The sequence below is a fragment of the Coffea eugenioides genome, chromosome 3 (genome assembly GCF_003713205.1).
Source record: "Coffea eugenioides isolate CCC68of chromosome 3, Ceug_1.0, whole genome shotgun sequence".
NCBI lineage: Eukaryota > Viridiplantae > Streptophyta > Magnoliopsida > Gentianales > Rubiaceae > Coffea > Coffea eugenioides.
In genome coordinates this window covers 1885264-1907360 of record NC_040037.1, presented here as the reverse complement: position 1 = coordinate 1907360, position 22097 = coordinate 1885264, and the positions used below count along the sequence as shown (strand labels likewise).

Genomic DNA, 22097 nt, shown 5'->3' with positions numbered 1-22097 from the left:
TTGATAACGCTTACTGTTGGAGAAAGAGGGCTGATGGTTATACTTGTTCACCGTCAAATCTGTCTTGTCCTCTTTGATTGATTGTGAAGGACGAACTTTACCAGCTTTCTGTAAGTTGCAAACAAGCCTCAAGAAGTTCAGACAAATTGGCCTTGGCAAGCCCCAGAACCCGGGTGACCAAACCGAGTCGAAAGAGGGCGAACTCTTTCAATGCGTAGAAGAAAGGGAGCAAAGAGCGGCCTTCCTTCCAACTTCTCTTTGTATTATCATATCATATATCATGGACATTGAAAAATTCTAATAGATATACTGACAAATTGCATACAACACCACTTGGGCGGGGTCACCAGTAATAACTCAGAAATTACAATCACTAACCCCATGTTGTCTCCTCATAACTACATCTTTTTTTAACCAGATAACTAAAGAATCCAGCTCAAACCAAATTACAAGAATGATTTATGAGACGAACAGTACAAGTAGTTGGATACAAGAACTCTTATTCCGAAGAACAATTCGCTCGACCAAGGTAATCACTGAGGACGCACCGCAAACTTCTCTTTCTCCATGATGATGAACCCTAGAATATGCAACCGCTGGTAGTCAGTAGATCCGGGTTCAGTCAATCATTTGTACCATCAAAACTGCCCGCTGCATTTGCCTTCTTTCTCTCTCTCCAGTTCTCACCCCACACTTTGGCCTCCGCTACCGCACGTTCTCTGTCTAGATCTCGATTTCTTGGTGTTTCTCTAGCTCTACCCGCACTCAAAGGACTGTCTCTTTGAGATTCGGGACGCTCTGATTCATCTAGACCCCATTTTCGTCCAGACCCACCACCTGTTTCAATTTTTCTCAACTCAGCACCATTATTCAACAACTCTCTGGCAGAGTCTCTCTTCCTGAAATCAGGTGAGTTCTTGTGTGCGGAAGGCGAGCCATGGAAACCACGTCCAGGCTCATCTGGACTGTCCACTCCATCTGCCATGCTCCTACGGTCCTCTCTGCTCCTAGGAGTAGATGGACCTACTCTGTTACTTTGCGTACTTGTTGCATTCGGATCGTAAGTTTGAGAGGCTAAATATGTCAAAGCAGTCACAACATCCCCAATTAGAGGCCTTGTAGCAGCTTGTTCTTGCAGGCACATGGCTGCCACTGCTAGTGCTTGGTACAGTCCTCGCATTGGGTAACGGCCTTGCAACAGTGGGTCAGCCATTTTTGGGAACTTCCGGCGATCCTTAAACAGTGGACGTGCCTGCAGATGCATTACACAAAAGATTTAAGGGTGGAAAAATCTTGTTATGAGTGACTATAATATGCTAAACAATCAACTTTAGAAGCTACGCATCTGTTGAATTATCTGCCAAACTGAAAAAAACAGCAGAAATCAATTTCATCAAAGAGTGTGAAGAAATCATGACATACCCAAGCAACAAGATTATGCTCTCCTGGACCTCTTGTGTTATCAATGGCCTTGCGCCCTGTTATAAGTTCAAGGAAGACAACTCCAAAACTATATACATCGGACTTCAGAGTGAGTTGACCAGTCATAGCATATTCAGGAGCACAGTAACCGTATGTCCCCATGACCCTGGTGGAGACATGAGTCTTGTCACCCACTGGACCCAATTTGGCAAGCCCAAAATCTGATAATTTAGGGTGATATCCTTCATCAAGAAGGATGTTAGAAGATTTAAGGTCTCGATATATGACAGGAGGATTGGCTTTATCGTGCAAGTACTCCAATCCTTTGGCTGCACCAGCTGCTATTTTCATCCTTGTATTCCAGTCCAAAGGTTCTTTATCCGGCGGAAGTTCTGCATATAGGTGCCAGTATGAAGCAATCAACTAGGCTCATCAAAACTGTAATTAGCAGCACTAAGGAAGCAGAATGAGATGCAAACCATGAGGAGCACTTCTTTAATTTATTCCCATGCGTAGCACTAAATTTACCAACTTAAGCACAAAAAGCTTTCAGGAATCATATCAACACAAATTCAGTAGATACTCATAACTAGTATTTGTTTATGTATTTTTACGTCCAATAATAATGCAAAATTCATATCAGCGCAAGTGAAAAATTAATATCAGAAATACCAATGAGAACAATTTTCATCCTCAATCAGAAACACCAATATGACATAAGACTGACCATCCCCAACCATCACTCCATGGCCAACTGTATATCTAGCCTGTAATCATTCCATGTTCTTTGACTTCAGTAGGTAACATCATCTAGCTTAATTTAGTTCAGGAATGAACTGAATGACTGATTGAGAGGTTTTTTTTTTTTTTTTTTGAGGAGGGGTGGGGGGAATTAGCGTAGTGTGCAAACCTAATTGGACTGACTGAATTTTTCACACACACCACAACATGCTCATAAGCCCATCAATCCTATAAAATAACTTTCTTTGGCCAATTCAACAAGCAGCTTTACACGGCTCTGATGCTTATAAGACTCAAGGACTATAGCTAGATATGCATCATACTTGTTCTTTGAAAAAGTAAAGCAACTCAACTTAAAACATTCATCATGAAAAAATATTTTTCATACAAGCAGGGTGTGGAGGTGGCAAATATGGCACTAAACAGCCAAAATATTTGACCCCAAAAAAAAAAAACCAACATGATCGCCAACAGCATAGACCCATAAAAAGATAAACAAAAGTGGTCATAGATAGAGATTAAAAAAGCAATGAAGTACGATGCTTTTTGAGGAGGCATATTGTGAAAAAAGGTCCTAAACTCCACACTATTACATGCCTTGTGAAAGGCTGCTGTTATTGCCAGAGCAATTCGATTTTGCCAGAGCAATTTTGTCATGAATGGCTAAATTAGCCTCCGCACAGTAAGACATTATTTCTTACTTTCTTTGTTTGACCTATCTCCTACTTCATTAAGGTAGCCAGCCCTCCTCCCCACAGGCCTCTAGGTCCTTCACTTCCATATTCTCACCTCCTTCATAGCTAATGTGTTGGATAAATTTGATTTAGGAGACTAAAATCCTAAACCCATTTTTTCTTTCAGATGTGGATCCATAATGATGAATATGTTTATTTCCCACCTCTTGTTTGTTTATCTGAGGCAAAACTTAATTTTGTTTGGGAATTTCATGTACCTTGGGGTTCAAGTTTTTATAATTGCGCAGATTTTTATTCATAATCAAGTGGGTATGAGTTTCACTCTTTTGACGATTAAACTCTAAAGAATAGGCAAGATGGATTCTATATCCAATTGAGAAAGAAAATGAGTTTGGTGAATAAAGTTTAAGCTTTGAGAAATTGAGTGGGCTTGATTTGCATCGAATGATTGACTCCATTAGGGAAAAGTGAACTGGATTTCATGCAGAAAGAGAGAAGAAATAAGAGAGAAAAAAAAAAGGAGATACAAAGAAGATGATGGGTGAGAAATAAATTAAGTTGACTTGTGAAGGCAGTTGTGTGGCAAAATTGCTCTAGCAGGATAGGAATCATCTGGCATCAACAGCAGCCACCATGAAAAGATCGCAAATCAAGGTTTTCCTGGAGTACTTTTTGCTTATCTATCTTTAATCAACCAGTAGGCTTTAAACTTAACTTCAATTTTGAGTATGACTAAAACTCTGTACAAGGAAAACCAACAATATTTTATTTATTATATGCAACACTTAAAGCACCATTTTATGCCATGCTTTCTGTGGTATTTTTATATGATGAACTAAACTCCTATCGATGTTTAGTTTCAGTTTGAAGAAAATACTCAAACCTAGTACCATAAGTGACAAACGGTAAAATTACAGTTTAAATATCAAAAGAGTATTTTTCATGGAATTGGTCTAACCGTGCAAATGATCTTCTAGAGAACCCAATGGCATGAACTCATAAACAAGAAGCCGTTGATCGCCATCTGCACAATAACCAATCAAGTTCACGAGATTCTGATGATGCAACAGGCTAAGCATAAGAACCTCCACCAAAAACTCTCTGTTCCCCTGAAGGCCATTGCGATCAAGTTGTTTAACAGCAACAGCCTACAAAAGCAGCCATTTGTAGCAATATCAAGTTACCCACTGGGAAAAAAAAAGTTGTAAAAACTGCAACAAGATGCCTGAGAAGAAAAATAACTCTTCCAATGCAATTCTGGTTTTGAAACAGAAATTTCTCACACATAATTAGTTTCCCATTTTGTGGATAAGAAGAGATGAACATACCTGTCCTGATTCCAAACGACCTCTATAAACACGTCCAAATCCACCTTCACCTAGCAAACACTCCGGCCTAAAATTTTTTGTTGCAGCAGCAAGCTCACGAAATGTAAATGTCTGTGCAGCGATATGTGCAGGTGGTCCATCTTTTGCAATAGATGGCTCCTTCTTAGGATCATTACCACCCCTGGACTTCGATTTATCTAAATAAACGATGCCAGTACACAACATAGGTCATGGGTGGAGGAAACAAACATAAAATAGTCGTATGCAGATATGTGTCATCTTCTTAATTTATCTTGTCCTATGGCTGATGTAGATAACTTATCCTAAGCATTCAAATTCAGAAGGCACAAGGCAAATCATTTGAGCTGCTGCTGACCACCTCTCATATATTTTGACGGCATTGAAGGATAATTGTAGCATGACATTCCAAGCTATTAAGAAAAATGTCATTCACAATGGGGATAAAGTTCCAATTTTTTGACCGCAAGGGGACAACATTGTCGAAAACCAATCATAGAATTGCCTAATCAAAGCCTAGATCTCCCAAAACATTTTCGACCCTACAAAACTAATGGAAAACTCAGATAGAAAAATTAAACAAACAAATCAATGAGTGACAACTTTACTGACGCTCAACAATTGAGACTTCTCATCAAATACCTTCCAGAATTACCAAACACAAATAAAAATTAACTAGATATCACAATCATAACCAAAAAGAAAAAAAGCAAGTACAATACGCTGGAAACCCAAAATCAAAACCAATAAAAACCAAAAATAGCTATTGAAGCATGAAAAACTTTAGTAAAGAGCCAATCTTGTCCAAGGACAGAAATAGAAAGAGAAGAAGCCAAATACCCAGCAAATATCTTGAGGAAATACCTGAACTAACTCTGTCCACATGATGTGAAACAGCAGCTGAACCATCCTTAAAAGACTCCTTCTTTACCACTTCTTTAACACCATTTCCACCTTTATCTGATGATCCAAAGCATGGAAAACACCCACCCATATCAAATCCTTACAAATCAACCAAAACCCAGCTGACCCTTTTCACGACACACTTTACTTCTTGCATATAATCATCAATAGATAAACGATACTTATTCTCTTCACCAGGGTATGATACTAGCTCTTCTACGCTTTTCTCATAAAAATCCCAACTTTTTCCAAAATGAATTTTGTTCAAGGGATTCTTACCCATGAGTCACTCATCAGTGACACATATAAGCTCAAAAAATAAAGATCAAAACTTGTTGTTTCAGACAGGGTAGATCAACAAATCGAAGAAACTCATGTCCTAGAAAGAAAAGAAAGAGAAACTAAAGCAAAAAGAAAGAAATTTTTTGCATATTATATTATTATTATTATTATTTTTAAAATACACTACCCCATTATAAATGTGATTTTTGTAGTAGTTAAAGTTGGAAAGATAAATATCCAAACATGGAAGGTTAAAGAAAGTTATAAATGTCATAGAAAATTAATCTTATTTTGGACTTTGGCTGGTGTGGACACAAAAAATGTCACCACTAAATAGCTGAAATAGTTGAATATTGGGTGAGATAACATGAGAATATCAGGACCCACTAAAGCAAATTTAGGGGCATAAGTGTAATTGGATAAATTTGTAAGGTGAAGTGAGATTAAAAAGTTTCTTTTTTTTATTGTGTGTTTTTTCTTAATAACTCGTATATAAGGGTATTTTACTGGAGAAAAAATGTCAAAGAAGCGTGAATCATCAAAAGAGTAGTAAAAATGCTTCCTTTCAAAATTATAAAATAGTAAAAAAAATTAGCCTTGTTTAGATTGCATTTTTTCACCAAAAATTTTATCGTTTTCTTATAATATATTTTCTAATCACATTTTATCTCACATATATTAAATCGTTACAATACATTTTTTTTTTTACAAAAACTTCTCAAAATATCAATTCAAACAGGCTCTTAAATTTACAAAATCAGGGTGAGGTACAAAGCTTGGATTGTTAAAAATTCATGAACAAGGATGCCAATTTTATGCTTCAGAATCAGAGTGATCTTCATGTTCTTGTCGTTTGGTGAATTGAATTAAGTTTTTCTTTCAAAAAATAAATATAGTTTGCTATTAAGGCATAATTAGCTATTGTTTAATATTTGTTTGTAGATTTACAACATCAAAACTGTCGTCGTCAATTTCTTATATGGAAAGAGGATATACTATTATTAATAACTGCCCTCGGTAATTAGAAAATTCAAAGGTGATTAGGTGAAATTAAATCGTTGTTAATCTTCTTGGGAGTTGCGGTGATGTCACTGTACATTTGGTGGCCAAGTTGCGGTGAAATTAAATCATTTTGTCTTTTAGATTTTTTTTTTATTTTTTGGGGAAAACAAAATTGTTTTTTGTATAGTATGTGTAGTTCCTGAAGCTATTTAAGACACAAACTACAATCGCTGTAAAAAAAAAAAAAAAAGATTTACCAATTTACAGTGGAGAGACAAAAGGACATTCGCATTCCCACTCTAACACATGTTTTAAATGGGATGGAGGAAATAGTAAAAGGTACGTTGGAAAGAAAGATTTAATGATTATGTGCTGTTTCGCATTTTTGGGGTACTGTGAGATGCGGGATTTGAACCGTTTGATTAGGAGACACGATGGGTTGAATCAAAAAGTTGTGACGTCATAGTTCTTGATCCAACGCTCCAGAAGCAGTACTAGCTTTTTTTTTTTTTTTGGGATAAATGTAATAGCTGAAATTTGAATTCCCTTTCGCATTACCATGAGCTTCTTAATAAAGTTTTCTTCTTTTGTGTGTTTGTATATATATTATTTTAATAAGAGAATGGTGGAATTTCAGAACCGGAATAGAGAAAGAAATATCTGAACACAATAGTTAATTTTTTGAAATTTCAATTTTAGTCACTAGATCAGCTAAAATTTTTATTTTTATTTTGATAAATGCAATAATAACTGAAATTTGAATTCCCTTCTCGCATAAGCATGAGATTCTTAATAAGTTTTCTTCTTTTTTTGTTATATATATATATATATATATATATTAATAGGAGAATGGTGGAATTTAAGAATTGGAATAAAGAAAGAAACCTTTGAACTCAAAATGTCTCATTTTTTTTTTCAAAGTATCAATTTTAGTCACTAGACTGAAATCTCACTGACTTCTTGTTTTTTCTTCAGCTTACATATGATAAAAATTATTTTATTGAGTCTCACGAATAATAGTCAATTAAGCTTACGACAACTTAAGAGACTTTAGCAGCAGAAGATTTCCCTGGGGTTTTAAATCGTCCAACCACATTTATCTCTAGATTTCTTGTTTTTACATTTTACTCTTGGATCACTAGAGTCTCAGTCCACATTGTGCAAGGTTCCAATGTCAATTATTGTGATAGTATAGAAAGATGTGTAATCGTGCTTGTTTAAACCAAAAACAGAAATAAGTCAATGACACAACATTTCAAGGGATGTAAAAATTATATTAAGGCCCAGTTTGAAATTGCGGTGCTTTTGGTAAAAAAGCACTTTTAAGTGTTAAAAGTACTTTTGAGGCGTTTGATGAACATCATTTCATAAAATTAGGAGCGTAGTTTTTAGTGTTAAAAGCACTTTTAGCAAAAACTCAAATTTAATACTTTTAGAGTAGTTTTTGTGATTTAAAACATAAAACATTAAATTTTATCATACATTATCAACTAAATAAAGAGATAAATACATTTAAAAATTTTCAAATTACAGATTATCCAATATAATAATTATTTATTGAATTATTTATCCAAACAATCTATTTAAAAGCACTTAAACACATAATAAATACTTTTATTAAAAATTCTATTAGAAAAGGTACTTTTCAATAAGTTATCGCAACCCCAAACTAGCCCTAAGTAGACTGCTTACAAGACTCTGATTTCATAAAAGAGATCCTCAGTGATTTGATAACCTGTTTTGTACTACTAGTTATTATGCAACAAAGTTCTACTAATTTTGGAAAGCTAAAACTCCATTGTTAGTATCATCATTAACAAGACATTATTGTTTTTAAAGTTGTGGAAATAATTATGAATAAGATACTAATAACACATTCGTAATAGCGAAACCAAGACATACATTTTGTTGTTGCATGTTTATATACCATTAAAAAGTGACTTTAAACGACGATATTTCTAAACGATAAATACAAATATGGAAATATCTAAATTCAAGAAGATCGATTATCTATTAGTTTATTTCTATATATCGTTTAAATCGTATGTCATTTAGTAGAAGATTGTCAAATATATATAGAGTATGTATACATTTTGTTCCAAGACTGAACTCATCATTAGTAACTTACGAAAGTGCCAAATTAGTGGTTACTTTAATCAGTACCAGCAAAATAAAACTCTCTTGATGACCAATAACTATTTTCGCACTAACATTGCCAATTGGGCAATTACAAGTAACCAGAGAACAAACTTGTACATGGTATGACGACAGATTTTCAAGTGATGAACAATAGAAATAAACCATGTTGTATTTTTAAACTTCCTTAATGCAACACGAATAATCTTATGTTGGCATTAGAAGCAAGCCTTTTAAATTAAATCACTTGTTTGGATTGTAAGTTATTTGAGATATTTTTACTGTAGTATTTTTTGTGATGTGATGTATGTGAGATGAAAAGATAATTGGGAAGGTAAAAAGGTGTATTGGAAATTGTAACGATGATGTAAGCAAATATATTTGGAAAAATAAAAGTCAATCCAAACAAACCTCAATGGAGGGAATTAGTTTGGTTCCAAGGGGGGAAAAAATTACGAACGAAAGGAAGATGGAATCATTGCCTTTGCATAAGCAAAAGCACATTTAGTGCTGCAGGGTAGCATTCTCTGGATCTCAAATAGTACGCAAAATTCTAGAATGCGCAAATCAAATCAAACAGCACATGAAAAAGCAGCTGGGAATACAGTTCAAAGTAAATTGAAATTCAGTTCTCATAGTAAGGAGAATATATTCATTCACCGAAGTGACATTTAAACACATCATATAATAGTAGACATCATGTTGTAGAAGTAGAACCGCCACTTCTTTTTTCTTTTTCTTTTTTTTTCTATCCCCAGATTATTTAAACGCATGTTTAGCTTTGCATTCACTTAATTGGAATCCAGAATCAGTCAGGTCACAGTCACTTGATTTTGACAAAGTTTACCATAAAAAGCTAGCTATCATCTGCTCCATATTGTTGCAAACATATTTGATATTCAAGCTTTTGGCCGTGAACTCATTTTACTATACAGTTGCTTAGTAAATCAAAAAGGCCAAAATCTGGTAGCTGAAATTCCCCGCGCCCCCCGCGGCGGTCGAAAACCAGAGAAAGAAAAGAAAAGTGTGAAACAACAAAAGGAAGAGAGCAAAATTGGCTTCAGCTATATCAACAGTTGCAAACATTTTATTATATATCCAATCCAAGAAAAATGACTCTCAATTACTCAGTCGGAGCCGCCACTAATCAAGATTTTGGTACAACACTAGAATTGACCTTATTTAGAGAGTAAATTCTCGATCATCACCCTTTGTTAAATAACTATCAAAGCCACATAGCACCGGCATCTTTGAGCATCTTTTTTAGAGAACCATTAACATGAAGCGTCATCACGGTATTAGCAGAACCAACAAATTTACCCCCAATGAATACTGCTGGCACTGAAGGGTTGCAGCCTAGCCTCATCAGAGCCCATTCCATCTCTTGTCCTCGCGATTCCTCATCGAGTTCGAGGATCATAGGGCTCACCCCTTGCTCATAAAACAGCCTCTTGATTGCATGGCACATGCAACATGAACTCTTGCTGAAAATCACAACAGCCTTCTGTGAAGCCAATTTTGCTATGCGATCCATTTAATAGTAATATTGTATTAAAGAAGAAAAGGTCTGAGGCGAGGGAACTGCACAAGATTCAAATTTACTGATGGGTTTTGAAAAATTCTGGTTATAGATGAAGAATTAAATGTTGATGATTGGATGGAAGACTCGGCTTGGTTCCAGATTGTTGAGATGTGGACATGTATTTATACGGGCATGCAGATGCAAGGCGAAGGTGGTGGGATTGCTAACTTATTTGAATTGTTTAATGCAAAAGAAGAAAAGGAGTTAAAAAGTTGAAGGTTCTTTGAGATATTTGGATAGATGCTATGCTAAAATCCTAAACCCTTTGCTTGACAGTGACTTGTGTGGATCAATACATGTCAGTTTTTGTTGTGCATGGAATCTGTTAGGCTATCTATATAGATAAACCAAACACTACCGAAAGCAGATTCACATAGCTTAATTGGAAGAATTCCAGAGCAAGGACAGCTTTTTTTTTAGGACAGATTTGGAGCAATTAACTTCGGTTAGACGTGATCAGTAAAAATATATATTACACATGACTCGTAAATTATCACCTTAATGATCCAGGATTAGGATTTGATCGATGGGGTAAATCGTGGGGAATGAATGTCAAGTTTGTAATGCTTAGAGATGACGATGAAACAAGAAGAATCTCATCTTTAAAATGTTAAGAGGTAGCCTGCATTCGTGTCACTGTGGATGCATGCATGCGGCGAAAATGCTTGAGAATTTAAAGGGCATGGCATCTTGAACCTAGTTGCGTTTTTCCTCTTCTTTTTGGTCGGATTGCCTTGCAGCTGCGGAGCCATGTTAACGTGGTCGTGCATATCCTTTTATATTTTTGCCTTTTCAGTTAGCCCAGAGCTCCAGAACTGTTGTTGAGAAGATTCCAGTCTAGATAGGTTAAGCCAAAATTTGGCAGTCATAATTCACAAGGGCCTTCAACATGATTTGTTTTTGAAAGAATCTGTTGTTAAAACTCTTAAGATTGGAAGCGTTGCATTTGGTCAAGTGAAAAGCATAGAACAGGTACAAAAGTCGAGTCAACAAATTAACTCTTGACATCGATCTTTCTAAGTTGTGTTACTGACAAAGCCTTGATCTCTATAGCACAGGTTTGATCACCTCAGGGTCAGAAGGTTGGTCAAGAGACAAGATTGAAAAGTTAATTTTCTATTCCAACCTTTTGCTAGTCTAGTTCTAACGTTTTATTAGTAATTAATTAATCACGCCTGTCAATTCACCAGGACTAGCAATATATATATGTCGGTGAATTTGGCATACATAACTAACATTCAATTGATAAATTATTGAGTAATAAACTGATATTAAATAAATTGATCAAAATTGACTAATTCTAAACAAACTGGCCAAAACCTGAGAAATTAATTTAGAGGAACTGAAAACTGATAGGGGTGGTGCCTTTCTCCACTTGCTATTTAAACCTAGTTAGTATATATTCATGGTTAACATTTAACAACTAATTAATACGAAAGCTGTTTTTGTGCTATCACAACTTGGATGAAAATGAAATCACAAAAGACAGGCTATAACATGCAGAATATATGTTAGACTTAAATTAACTTGTATACATTAATTAGACTTCTTTGAGGGATTAAAACAAAAAAAAAAACTTTACTGCTCACCTAAATTTTTTTTTTTTTTATTATTCTTCAATACTCAGTAAATAACATGATAGAGGTGATTGATAACTAAAATTTGTGGAAATACAACGGATTAATTAGCCAGCAAATGATTCTAAAACAAATGGATAATTTGTTTTAAGTTATTCACGAAAGGATAATTGACACGTACCATTTTCAACACCAGATATATACTCTCAAAATATATATCAAGAGAATTATGGAGAGTAATTTGTATTGAAACAAATACGTATATGCATCATTTCCAGCATAAATACATTTTCTGTAGATTCTCGTAAGTGAAAAAGTATGTATATAGAAAGAATGGATGTAATATATTCTATACGTACGTTCATCTTCCACTTATATTCCATCTTTAGAAATGAAAGCGTAGTGTGTGCATTGTAGTTTGTCAACAGTGACCGGCCGTGTGATGCCGTGAACTGCCGTCACATGCACAAAAAGTTGACATTCTATCTCCAACTTGTGCCAACCCCACGATCTTCCGATGACTTTCTATTCCAAAGTGTAACCATATTTTGTGTATATCTAAAAATGTCTAGGTGAAACCAAACCCTACTGATATCTTGACGACTTCATATTTGCACCATTAAATTTTTCTAATTGAAATTGGAAATAGATGGAAAAGCACGTCTATTTGATTTATATATATGACGTCATTAGAAGGTAAAGGACATATTTAATTTGCATAGAGATTTATTTTTAGAGTCATCATTAATAATTATCTCCGGAAGACAAAATATGTGGGAGGCCGTGTAGGAGAAACTTACCAACATTAATTATCTGCTTTATGCCGATGAATGCGCACATGTTCATAGATCCTCAAAGGCATCATCTATGCCATGCCAGAAACTTTTAATTATGAAACCTCGGTTAAAGGAGTTTATTTGGATGATTTATTATGAAACATCTGCGCACATGTTCATAGATCCTTAAAGGAGTTTATTTGGATGATTTATTTAACATAATTACTGTAACATTTTTTGTAATGTGATGTATGTGAGATAAAAAGGTGATTGGGAAGATAAAAAGGTGATTGGAATTTGTGAAGTAAATTTTTTTTTTTCAAATCTTCCTAATCCAAACACACCCATTGCAAGAAACCGTCAAAACAATTCGAAAACAGCAGTTGTTGTACATATATATGTGGCTTTTGGACATCTTTGGAGGCCCTTCATGTGGAATATTTCCGACAAGAATAATTATCTAAAGCAATGTTTTTTGTTATTATGATATGATGGTGGAATATATCCATTCACCAAAATGACATCACAATTCTCCATTCTATCAGCATGCATAGCAAATTGAGAGTCACTTCATTGATGCATATGGGAATCCCTTAACATTTTATTCTTGCAAAGCACATAGTTACCAAATTCTCTGAGAACATGACGCAAATTTTCAGATTTGTTTGATATGTATATCATATGTAATATGTTAAATGTTAAATGTGGTGATGGCTTTCTAGGTGGTGGTCATTTGTCAAGGCACTTTTTATCCCTTAAGCAATTTCAATCTACATCTATCCTTGCCTCATTGAGATTGATCCAAGAAAAGAAACAAGAAGTGGAAGAGCGAATTGATGAATTCAAAACAAGAAGACGTAGGAAAACAACAACTTCATAATGTGGATTCAGCTCCCACAAAAATGATCTCTATAGACTACTGGATATAGATTAATAAAGGAAATTGCCACAAATTATGTCCAGTATATTCACATGCATCGTGCTTAAACATCTGCAGTTTTATTCAGTTCTAATACGTTGAATAGTTTTTCATGTTAGTTCTTCCTGTTTAAGAAAATGCAACAACTAAGAATTAAGTAAAACGATACCAGCAGTAACTATAACATGATAAGGAGAGAAAAGAGAGGCAACACTACAACAGAATCACTATGTATGTATAGTTCATAAAGTCGATCACACGTTAGAACTTTCGTTACCAAAATACCATGTTAACAATGCTTTAGACACTCATTTGTTAATTATCCTACAAATTACAGCATTATCATAGAGTTCCTTCTGTGAAATCATTCGACAAATACATACAAAAAGCAAAGTAGTCAGCTTACATATATAGATATATCACCAATTAAAGCCATAGAGCTCCAGCATCTTTGAGCATCTTCTTTAGCGATCCATTGATTTGAAGAGTCATGACAGTACTTGCCGAGCCCACAAAATTTCCACCTATAAACACTGCTGGCACAGAAGGATTGCACCCCAATCTTATGAGAGCCCACTCCATTTCCTTACCATTTGGAATCTGATCAATCTCATAGATCATAGGGCTCACGCCTTGCTCGTAGAACAGCCTCTTTATTGCATGACACATGCAACATGAACTCTTACTGAAGATAACCACTGCCTTTTGCGATGCCAACTTCACTATACTGTCCATTTTGATCGATAAATGGCAAACTAATAAGTTAATTTAATTGTTTCCTTGCTGAAAAGGGTGTGCTAAGAATGAGACAACAAAGTTTGTAATGTAGCCGTCTAGTTTATTTGGATGGAATGTAGAGAATGGTGAAGAAGTTCGTTGCTAATGGACTATGGACTTTGATATTCGATAGTGTTTGAGATCTTACGCCCTCATATTTATGCTGGGAAATGAAGATGCGGGATCGATCCATGGCTGACGCCTCCAAGGAACAAAGGGTAGAGGAAAAGTGAAGTTTCTTCTAGAGTCTTAAAGGCTAAAGCCCAGGTGCATTTTTGTGCGCTAGAGCCATAGCGTACTTAATTTTTTTTAATTTTTTTGTCTAAATCTTCTGGTAATTCTGTTTAAGATTTCCCGGAATCAACTTCCTTCTTCCCCTTGTTATCTAGTGCTGCGAAAGCTTGAGATTCTTGAGACAACTAGGTGAACAGTGTGTGTAGGTGGAATTTCTATCTTGAAAGATCAAAATGGTGTTGGAGCCATAATATTCTTCAATAGGAGTGATCTCCAATTGCATGCATGAGGATGATGGAAGTAGGGAATGTCAACTCAAGTTGCGTATTCATGTCGGGCAATCACTAGTGGCTGAGGGCAGAAAGATTGATTGATCGATACTGGAAATTTTTGTTGGTAAGCCAACCCGGCAAGTCATGAAAAAGTTGAAGACAAACACTAACTATAGCTACTCATATGTGCAAGATTTCTGACCTCTAGACGTTTAGTAAATTTCCTTCTCACGTTTTGGTTCAATAGTAGTAAAAGTTTGAAATTAATTAACATGGCTAAGATCTTGAGAAGATTAGTAATAAATTCATCAAAGACGTTTAGATCATACCTCAAAGTCAATAGCCAAAACTAATTCAAAGTAACAACACAAAGATCGAATATTTTTGGACCCTTGTGCAGTTCTAGTCCTTAAAGTTATGACAAAAGCAAATCTGGTTTTCAATGTTTAGTACATATGTATTTTTAATTCCTAAAGTTTTGGCAAAAGCAAATTTGGTCCAGATTTAGTGTAATTGACGGATTTTTCTAAATATTGATGGAATCAGTTATTGCAATTACATGTTCGTTGAATTAAACTTCTTAAAAAAGAAGCAAAATAGGTAGTACTCTTGAATGATAACGATAACTAACATGATGGCACGTTAGTAACTAATTAACCACGAAACAAAAAAAAAAAAGAGAGAAACTTTGTTAATCTATATGAAAAATTAAGTATTACAATTTTGTGCTTGGGGTAGTGTGAATAGAAGTGATGATGAGTTCTATATCGTTGAATTAGGTGCTCTGACTAGTTTTTACTTTAAAAAATTTTCTTTCTTTATTAGTTAATTAGTTAACACATGAGTTATTAGTTCTTATTCATTGGTTTGAAATTTAATTTAATGGACATATGATTAGATGTGATTAAATTTTGTTAGTAATTGGGAAATACTTTTCACATGTCATAAATCATCTTTAAATTGGATACATTGGGGAGCAGATTTACTATTGCAAAATTTTAGGAACTAAAACTACACATGGATTAAATATTGAGGACTAGATTTGATTTTGCAAAAACTTTAAGAGCTAAAACTATACAAAGACTAAATATTGGGGACTAAAATTGTAATTTTTCCGATTCTTTTCGCAAGGATTTTGGTACAAAAAATATTGGCTAGCTCTATACCATGGGCTATAGCTTTATTTATTAGATTAGGGTACCCGTAAATATAATATAGTGATAACCGTACCGTACAATGGACGATCTGAGATCAAGTAAGAATAGTAGTCTAGCTCGATTTGAGCTTTGATCTTCCCAATTCAACTCAATTTAAACCGTTGATCTTAATATTATGCCGAACCGGTCTGACTCGATTTCGGATCGTCCATTTGCAATTGTAAGTGCACCAATACCCTTCCCTATTTATCCCTTAATCCCTGCATTTTCTGTTTCAACAATTGGAGGACATTTGACGGCAATGTATCAAAATTGGAAATTTGTCGAATGTCATCAAATGATTGGTCAGAAGAAGTTGGTCAAAATCGGACAACGAAGGATGATATTTGTTTAAGCAAAAAATAGTGGGAGCAGATAGATCTGTCCACATGCAAATGTCCTAGCACCCTCAAATTTAAGGTAGATTTGCCACAAGAAAGGGATTGAATTTACAACAGCACGCATGTTCGGAAGTAAATGAAAAGAAACGCTAATTTCTAACTATCCTTTAATATATAGTCAGACAACTAAATTTTGTAGGTATTTTATAGTATCTTACTGCTTGATCCACGACTACAGTTCTTGTCAATTGTAAGAGGTTCTAGACAAGTATTTTACATCAAATATATATATGTTAAACAGTATAATACAATATAACACCCTTGTTTGGGCCATTTTCTGGCTTTTGTTACAGAAGAGAAATAGTTTCCACTTCCAAGGATACCGTAACTTTCATATGAACCTTAATTACAATGCTTAAGAAAACAGTGGATGATGAAAAAAGTCTGAGTCCTGGAATGCAAGATTAAGCCGAAAGCAAAATGTGGGGTAGCCCTCTTTGAGAGGATGGAAATGGATTCATATTCTGATCTCATTCGAGGAGGCTTTAATACTCTCTATATATTGTTCCTAGTCCTTGGCACCACGAAAATGCCTGGTAGCTGACATGCTGATTCCAGAGTTTTGAATTGACAATCGACCAAAATCTAATCCAGAACCAAGATTTGTAGTTAAAGCTAATCGATTATCTGAAGGATACTATTACTTGGTGTGTGTGTCTATATATATATATATATATATATATATATATATATATATATATATATCCTTATTACTTGGACACACACACATATGTAGCTCTAGTGCTGATGAGATATACATTGTTTTAGTGACAAAAAACTTTTCTTTTCTTTTCATTTTTTTCCTGGGTGCGAGGCTGGAACTTAATGCAAATAACAATAAATAAAAAAAAGGGAAGGAAATTGAACCTGGTTCCTGTCAGCCAATGAACTGCTTACATTAGCTAAATGATGGAGTTGTACGACCCGGATTCGATTCCAATGAGTTGCATATCTGTTGGATTTTGCAGTATAACTGGTATAGGAAATGTGTTCTAATCCTTTTTAGAAATTTAGAAATCGAATGGATTCGGTCTTATACATACGCGAGGAAGGTAATCAAAAAAAAAGAAGAAAGCATTGCCAACCGGCCATGCATGTGCATAATAGTGATAGTTTAGCCATGATCAGATACCAAGCTTTGCATTATCTTGACAAAGAGAATCATATAACTGCACAAAATCTCCACAAGATTTTGCCATACATACAAAAGCGGGTGAAAATGTCAGCTAGCTTGTGGCTCAAAGGGCTGTTCCTGTAGCCACTTGCAATTTGCATATCTTGCCTTTCTAGATAACCATTATCAAGCATTCCTAGATCATGGATTTTCTTTTAGTATTATCTGATTTTATGGATGGAGAGATCTTCTGAACCACAAAACCTGGCTGCAGGAGGGAATGAAATATGTTCCCTTACCTCTTTTTCTTATGGCAGAAGGAATGAGACAGCTACAACTAGTGATTTGTACTCAAGATTCATGTACCAATTTTGTACCTCACCAACCATATATCATAAGCTGATCCGTGCGATGCCAAGAACCGCCCCCGTAGTTTTTTTCTTTTCTTTTTATCTCCCAAGTTTAAAGTTGATTCTACTTTTCCTTGCAGCGGCATCCATATATGCTGTCATTCCCATCCTGAACCTTATCTTCTTCCTTGCTCAATATCGAAGAAAATTCTGATACAGATCACGACTTATTAGAAAGCATGGATGGCAATAAATGCATTATCATGTGAATTTGAACAGCCATGCACGTTTATAACATAACATCGACAATGTATGTACTTATGCTCGCTATACAAGTGCTTGATGCATTGGATGGAACATGGACGACAATGAAAATTTTCTCATAACAAGTTCTGATCTTGGATTCTTCAGTTCGAGTTGAAAGTGAGTGACTTTGTCGTTTCATTAAGCAATCTCGGATTCTTCACTTCACATTTAGGCAACTCTTTTTTTTTTTTTTGGGTAATAAAAACTTTAGAGTGAATCTGCTCTAATCACTAGAGTTAAAGGCGCCCTTAATATCAAAGGCCATTCATGAGGAATTGTCTGTCAACATAGTTTTCACATTTGCAGCAATTTGAATGGACAATACATTTAGATCATAATTGATAAGAAAACAGCATAATAAATAATGATAACCATAACACCTCCAATGGAAAGCTTGTATGGTGATCGCCTTTGGATCTTTACTCGAAATCGTCAGATTGACCATCACTGATAACGTGCTGTGCATCTTGGACAAGCTCTACAAAGCTGTAGCGACTAGTCTGACATAAGTCAGGATATTTATGTAACCAAAAAAAAATGATAACCATAATACCTTGAACATACGCATTAAATTTATTCCGCACGCGATCCCGTGAATAGTACACTTAAAAAGAACCGTATTACGGTCAAGGGCAGCCGTACAAAGTGGCCTTTGGGATTCATGATGGCCAGTTATGGGCACCGATTTAGGACACACTGAACTTTTTGTAGGTCAAAAATGTTTGCGTGGGCAATGTACAAACTTTCTAAGTTAAGATCATCAACATGACCAAGATTCGTATTGGTCACGTGCGCAAAGCGTGAAAAAGTTAAGGAGCTTTTGAGCTGTTTAGATTTTTCCAGAGGAAAAGTATTCGATATGGGGTTTATAATATTTGGTTTGTGATAAGAAACGCGAAAGCTCCCCCTTTCCCAAACGAAAAGAAGGCGAGAACAGCCAACAACAACAAAGATAGGAAAATCTATTAGCTTCCTTTAACTATTCATTAATTGGTATCCTTTTGCATTTTGTTTCATCACCTTCAGATTTATACATGCAATTTTGCAGTCTAAATAAAAGCAGACTTGAATTATAGTTAATAGTTATAGCATGTGATAAGGAACTGGATCGGAGTAGGGCTGTTGGTTTAATCGAATCGAGTCTCGACTTAATTTTATCAATCTCGAACTCGAATTCGATGAGTTTCAATGTAAAGCTCGAGTTCAAGTTCAACTCGAATTTGAATCGAGTGAGCTCGAACTTGAGTTTTAAAAAATAAAAAAAATAATTATTTTATTTTTAAAAAAAATGAACAAAATAATAATTTTTCTTAATAAATAATAAAATATTAAAACTATATATGTAATTTTATTATTAAAATAATATATATATAATCGAGCTGACTTGTGAGTTAAAGAATTGAGTATCTTTGAGTTCAAGTTTGATTGGATCAGCTCAAGTTCAACTCGACTTGGCTCGAGCGACTCGACTCGTGTATAGTTCTAGATCGGAGTACTTATGATCACTAATATGTTCCAAGGAGAAGTAAAATTAACTAATTTCAATTGACGATTTCTTTTAATAATTGTACATTAATTTACTAACATTTAGAAATATGTATACTTCTAAATTCTAAAGTTACAAACATGAAATTTCACTTTACTTGTATCGTAGCTTTGCCCTTCTACGTGCTTAATGGAGGCTGCAGGCCACTGTCACAAAATGAATACTGCCAGATATGTATAAGAAATTGAAGTGCGTGAGAAGTATTTGGAAAAAAAAATCTCATACATGATTAAATCGGAGAAATACCATTATAATAACCCCTTTTTTCATGACCGGTCAAAGATTAAATTAATTATTTGACCTTGTTAAAGTATGAATTGCTTGCTTTATCCAAAAGTAGATTTGATGTTTGGCCACTTCGTCTGTGGAGTGTGGAGGCCCCATGCCATAAGAGAGCCACGTGGGATCATTGTAGTTGGGTCCAAGTGGAGGAGTTAGGCTAGCGTCGTGGAGAATAATTAATTACCTTGCCCGACAACGGATTAGTTTAGCTGCTTACGTACGTAATCAGGAAATCACAGTTAGTGTTTAGGGTCCTCATGTGGAGGTATTCTCAAAAAGTCAATGTCATTTTTTAACTGTAATTTGCTCCATCAATGTGTATCCAGGGGTGGAAGGTAATTTAAGAAGCTCATAGGGACTGTAAAATAACCCAATGATTAATTATCTATGCAAAAAAAAAAAAGTAATCTTAATCATGCTTTAGTTACCCGATCGAGGTAGACAAGATGATCACTCGTTCACCGATCATAACAACGCTTTCAAATGTCAAATACTTGTTCATTTAATTAAAGGCATGAGGCTTTCACCATATGAATCTGCCACATATATGTTTTATCGACTCATTAGTGACGAACATTTTTCGTTTGGATACATGATGGATCCTTAAACAGTGGATTGAAGAAGACTTAGCTTTGCAGATGGTTCAAGAACAATCGTGTTATAGCATGTGCTATCAATGTCATTCAAGAACTCTATCCCCTATTCTTCTCTTCTGCGTTTCTTCTGCCTTTTATTTTTCTTTCGTGAATAAGATGCGAATCTTGCTGTGGAAAAAGAAGAAAAAAAAAAGGGTCCCAATTGGATAAATCCAACTTCTTTCTCCAACTCAGAAGATGCCTCCCAGAAAGATACAGCAAAAGTTGGTAGATGAAAAAATGGACCACGGCTGTGCTTGCTTAACCAATGTGCTGTATGATGATCGCCTGCTTATTCTCAAGTTGCATAGCAAACATGGATAGATCAGTAATCGAGTCGCCGAATTTGTAAACAGAATTGCTTTACTGAACTATCATATCTACTGAACTATCATATCGAATCAGGATTAAATGAAATTGCAAGAAGTCTTTCGCACTAAAGACATTTTTTCTTTTGAATATATATGTATATATATATATAAAATAAGAGTAGTAGTCCAGTACTTATCGTCATCAATTCATCTTCAAATTTGCAATGAGACCGTACCGCAGACACGTCTCAATTTCCGTATGCAGAGATTCGTTATCGCACAACTTTTATTGTGCAGTGCCACATTCCACACATCAATCGCCATCAACAAATGATCGTAGCTAGATTGTGGAACCAATCCCAAATATCTGATCATGAATGAGTCTTCTAATTCCTCCAAGAAAAGAAAATATTCATCTTTTTCCCACGTGAAAACAGCACATTAATTAATCCTCCACCTCCATCCCCATGGCCACCTCCCAAGCTCTATATAAATCTCCCACTGGACTCTCAACTTCCCCCCACACCAACATCTACCTGGTCCTAAGTCATCTTACAAACTTATACCACATCACCTCATTTCGCTGCTCTCTCTCTCTACATTACTGATTATACAAGCACAAGCTTTCGAATAATCGTTTGATTGCATCGATGGACAGAATCAGCAAGATGGTGTCCGAGAAGCCGCTGGTGATCTTCGGCAGGACCACTTGCGCAATGTGCCACAGCATTAGGTCTCTCTTTGTCGACTTCGGAGTCAACCCTACTGTCTATGAGCTAGATGAAATCCCAAGAGGCCGAGAGATCGAGCAAGCCCTTTTGAGGAATGGGTGTAACCCGACCGTGCCGGCTGTGTTCATCGGTGGCGAGCTGGTTGGTGGAGCTAACGAGGTCATGAATCTTCATCTCAGTAGATCCTTAAAGCCAATGCTCAAAAGGGCAGGAGCTTTATGGGTTTGATGTGTTACCAAGTATATGTCCGACGCTAATATAGGAATAATGCATTTTTGTTGCAAAAGGTCGATAATCATAACAGAGGTCGGATTATCCAGTTTAGACGTGATATATATATAGGTTGAATAGGCGATTTTCGAGTGGGAACTTAAAACTCTTACTTAAATAAATGTGTACTCGAGCTTTTTGAGACTGATCAATAATAATATATACTCAATATGCACCATGTACCCTATACTGTAATACAGTATATGCTTTTGGCTAATGATTTGAGTTTGCATATGTGATAATGTTAGTCTCTATCATCTTTGTAAGCTCGATCGCTGTCACTACAAGCAC

At 35.3% G+C, this 22097-nt stretch overlaps 4 protein-coding genes across 4 annotated transcripts; 1 reads left to right on the top strand and 3 right to left on the bottom strand.

Annotated features, from left to right (window-relative positions):
• Positions 1 to 281: 281 nt before the first annotated feature.
• LOC113764826 (serine/threonine-protein kinase PBL27) lies at positions 282 to 5506 on the bottom strand. The gene is made up of 5 exons (XM_027308837.1): positions 5069 to 5506; positions 4187 to 4383; positions 3817 to 4006; positions 1423 to 1814; positions 282 to 1252 (listed from the first exon to the last, which is right to left on the bottom strand). The coding sequence occupies exons 1-5, from the start codon at positions 5196 to 5198 to the stop codon at positions 623 to 625; spliced, it is 1539 nt and encodes a 512-aa protein (XP_027164638.1). The 5' UTR covers positions 5199 to 5506; the 3' UTR covers positions 282 to 622.
• A 4097-nt stretch (positions 5507 to 9603) lies between these two features.
• On the bottom strand, positions 9604 to 10280 carry LOC113765687 (monothiol glutaredoxin-S10-like). Its single transcript, XM_027309926.1, has one exon. It carries the CDS (start codon positions 10059 to 10061, stop codon positions 9753 to 9755), a length of 309 nt encoding a protein of 102 aa, XP_027165727.1. The 5' UTR covers positions 10062 to 10280; the 3' UTR covers positions 9604 to 9752.
• A 3500-nt stretch (positions 10281 to 13780) lies between these two features.
• On the bottom strand, positions 13781 to 14222 carry LOC113767021 (monothiol glutaredoxin-S10-like). The gene has a single exon (XM_027311192.1). The coding sequence runs from the start codon at positions 14114 to 14116 to the stop codon at positions 13808 to 13810; it is 309 nt and encodes a 102-aa protein (XP_027166993.1). The 5' UTR covers positions 14117 to 14222; the 3' UTR covers positions 13781 to 13807.
• Positions 14223 to 21330: 7108 nt separating this feature from the next.
• On the top strand, positions 21331 to 22045 carry LOC113765648 (monothiol glutaredoxin-S4). The gene has a single exon (XM_027309881.1). The coding sequence runs from the start codon at positions 21456 to 21458 to the stop codon at positions 21762 to 21764; it is 309 nt and encodes a 102-aa protein (XP_027165682.1). The 5' UTR covers positions 21331 to 21455; the 3' UTR covers positions 21765 to 22045.
• Positions 22046 to 22097: the final 52 nt, after the last annotated feature.

What these genes read in the sequence shown, in the direction of transcription:
- LOC113764826 (XM_027308837.1), bottom strand. Translation starts at nt 5,198, where the DNA reads ATGGGTGGGTGTTTTCCATGCTTTGGATCATCAGATAAAGGTGGAAAT. An exon ending in TCTAGAAGATCATTTGCACG is followed by an intron (nt 1,815 to 3,816) that starts GTTAGACCAATT and finishes ACCTATATGCAG; the next exon opens with AACTTCCGCCGGATAAAGAA. An exon ending in AGCATAATCTTGTTGCTTGG is followed by an intron (nt 1,253 to 1,422) that starts GTATGTCATGAT and finishes ATGCATCTGCAG; the next exon opens with GCACGTCCACTGTTTAAGGA.
- LOC113765687 (XM_027309926.1), bottom strand. Translation starts at nt 10,061, where the DNA reads ATGGATCGCATAGCAAAATTGGCTTCACAGAAGGCTGTTGTGATTTTC.
- LOC113767021 (XM_027311192.1), bottom strand. Translation starts at nt 14,116, where the DNA reads ATGGACAGTATAGTGAAGTTGGCATCGCAAAAGGCAGTGGTTATCTTC.
- LOC113765648 (XM_027309881.1), top strand. Translation starts at nt 21,456, where the DNA reads ATGGACAGAATCAGCAAGATGGTGTCCGAGAAGCCGCTGGTGATCTTC.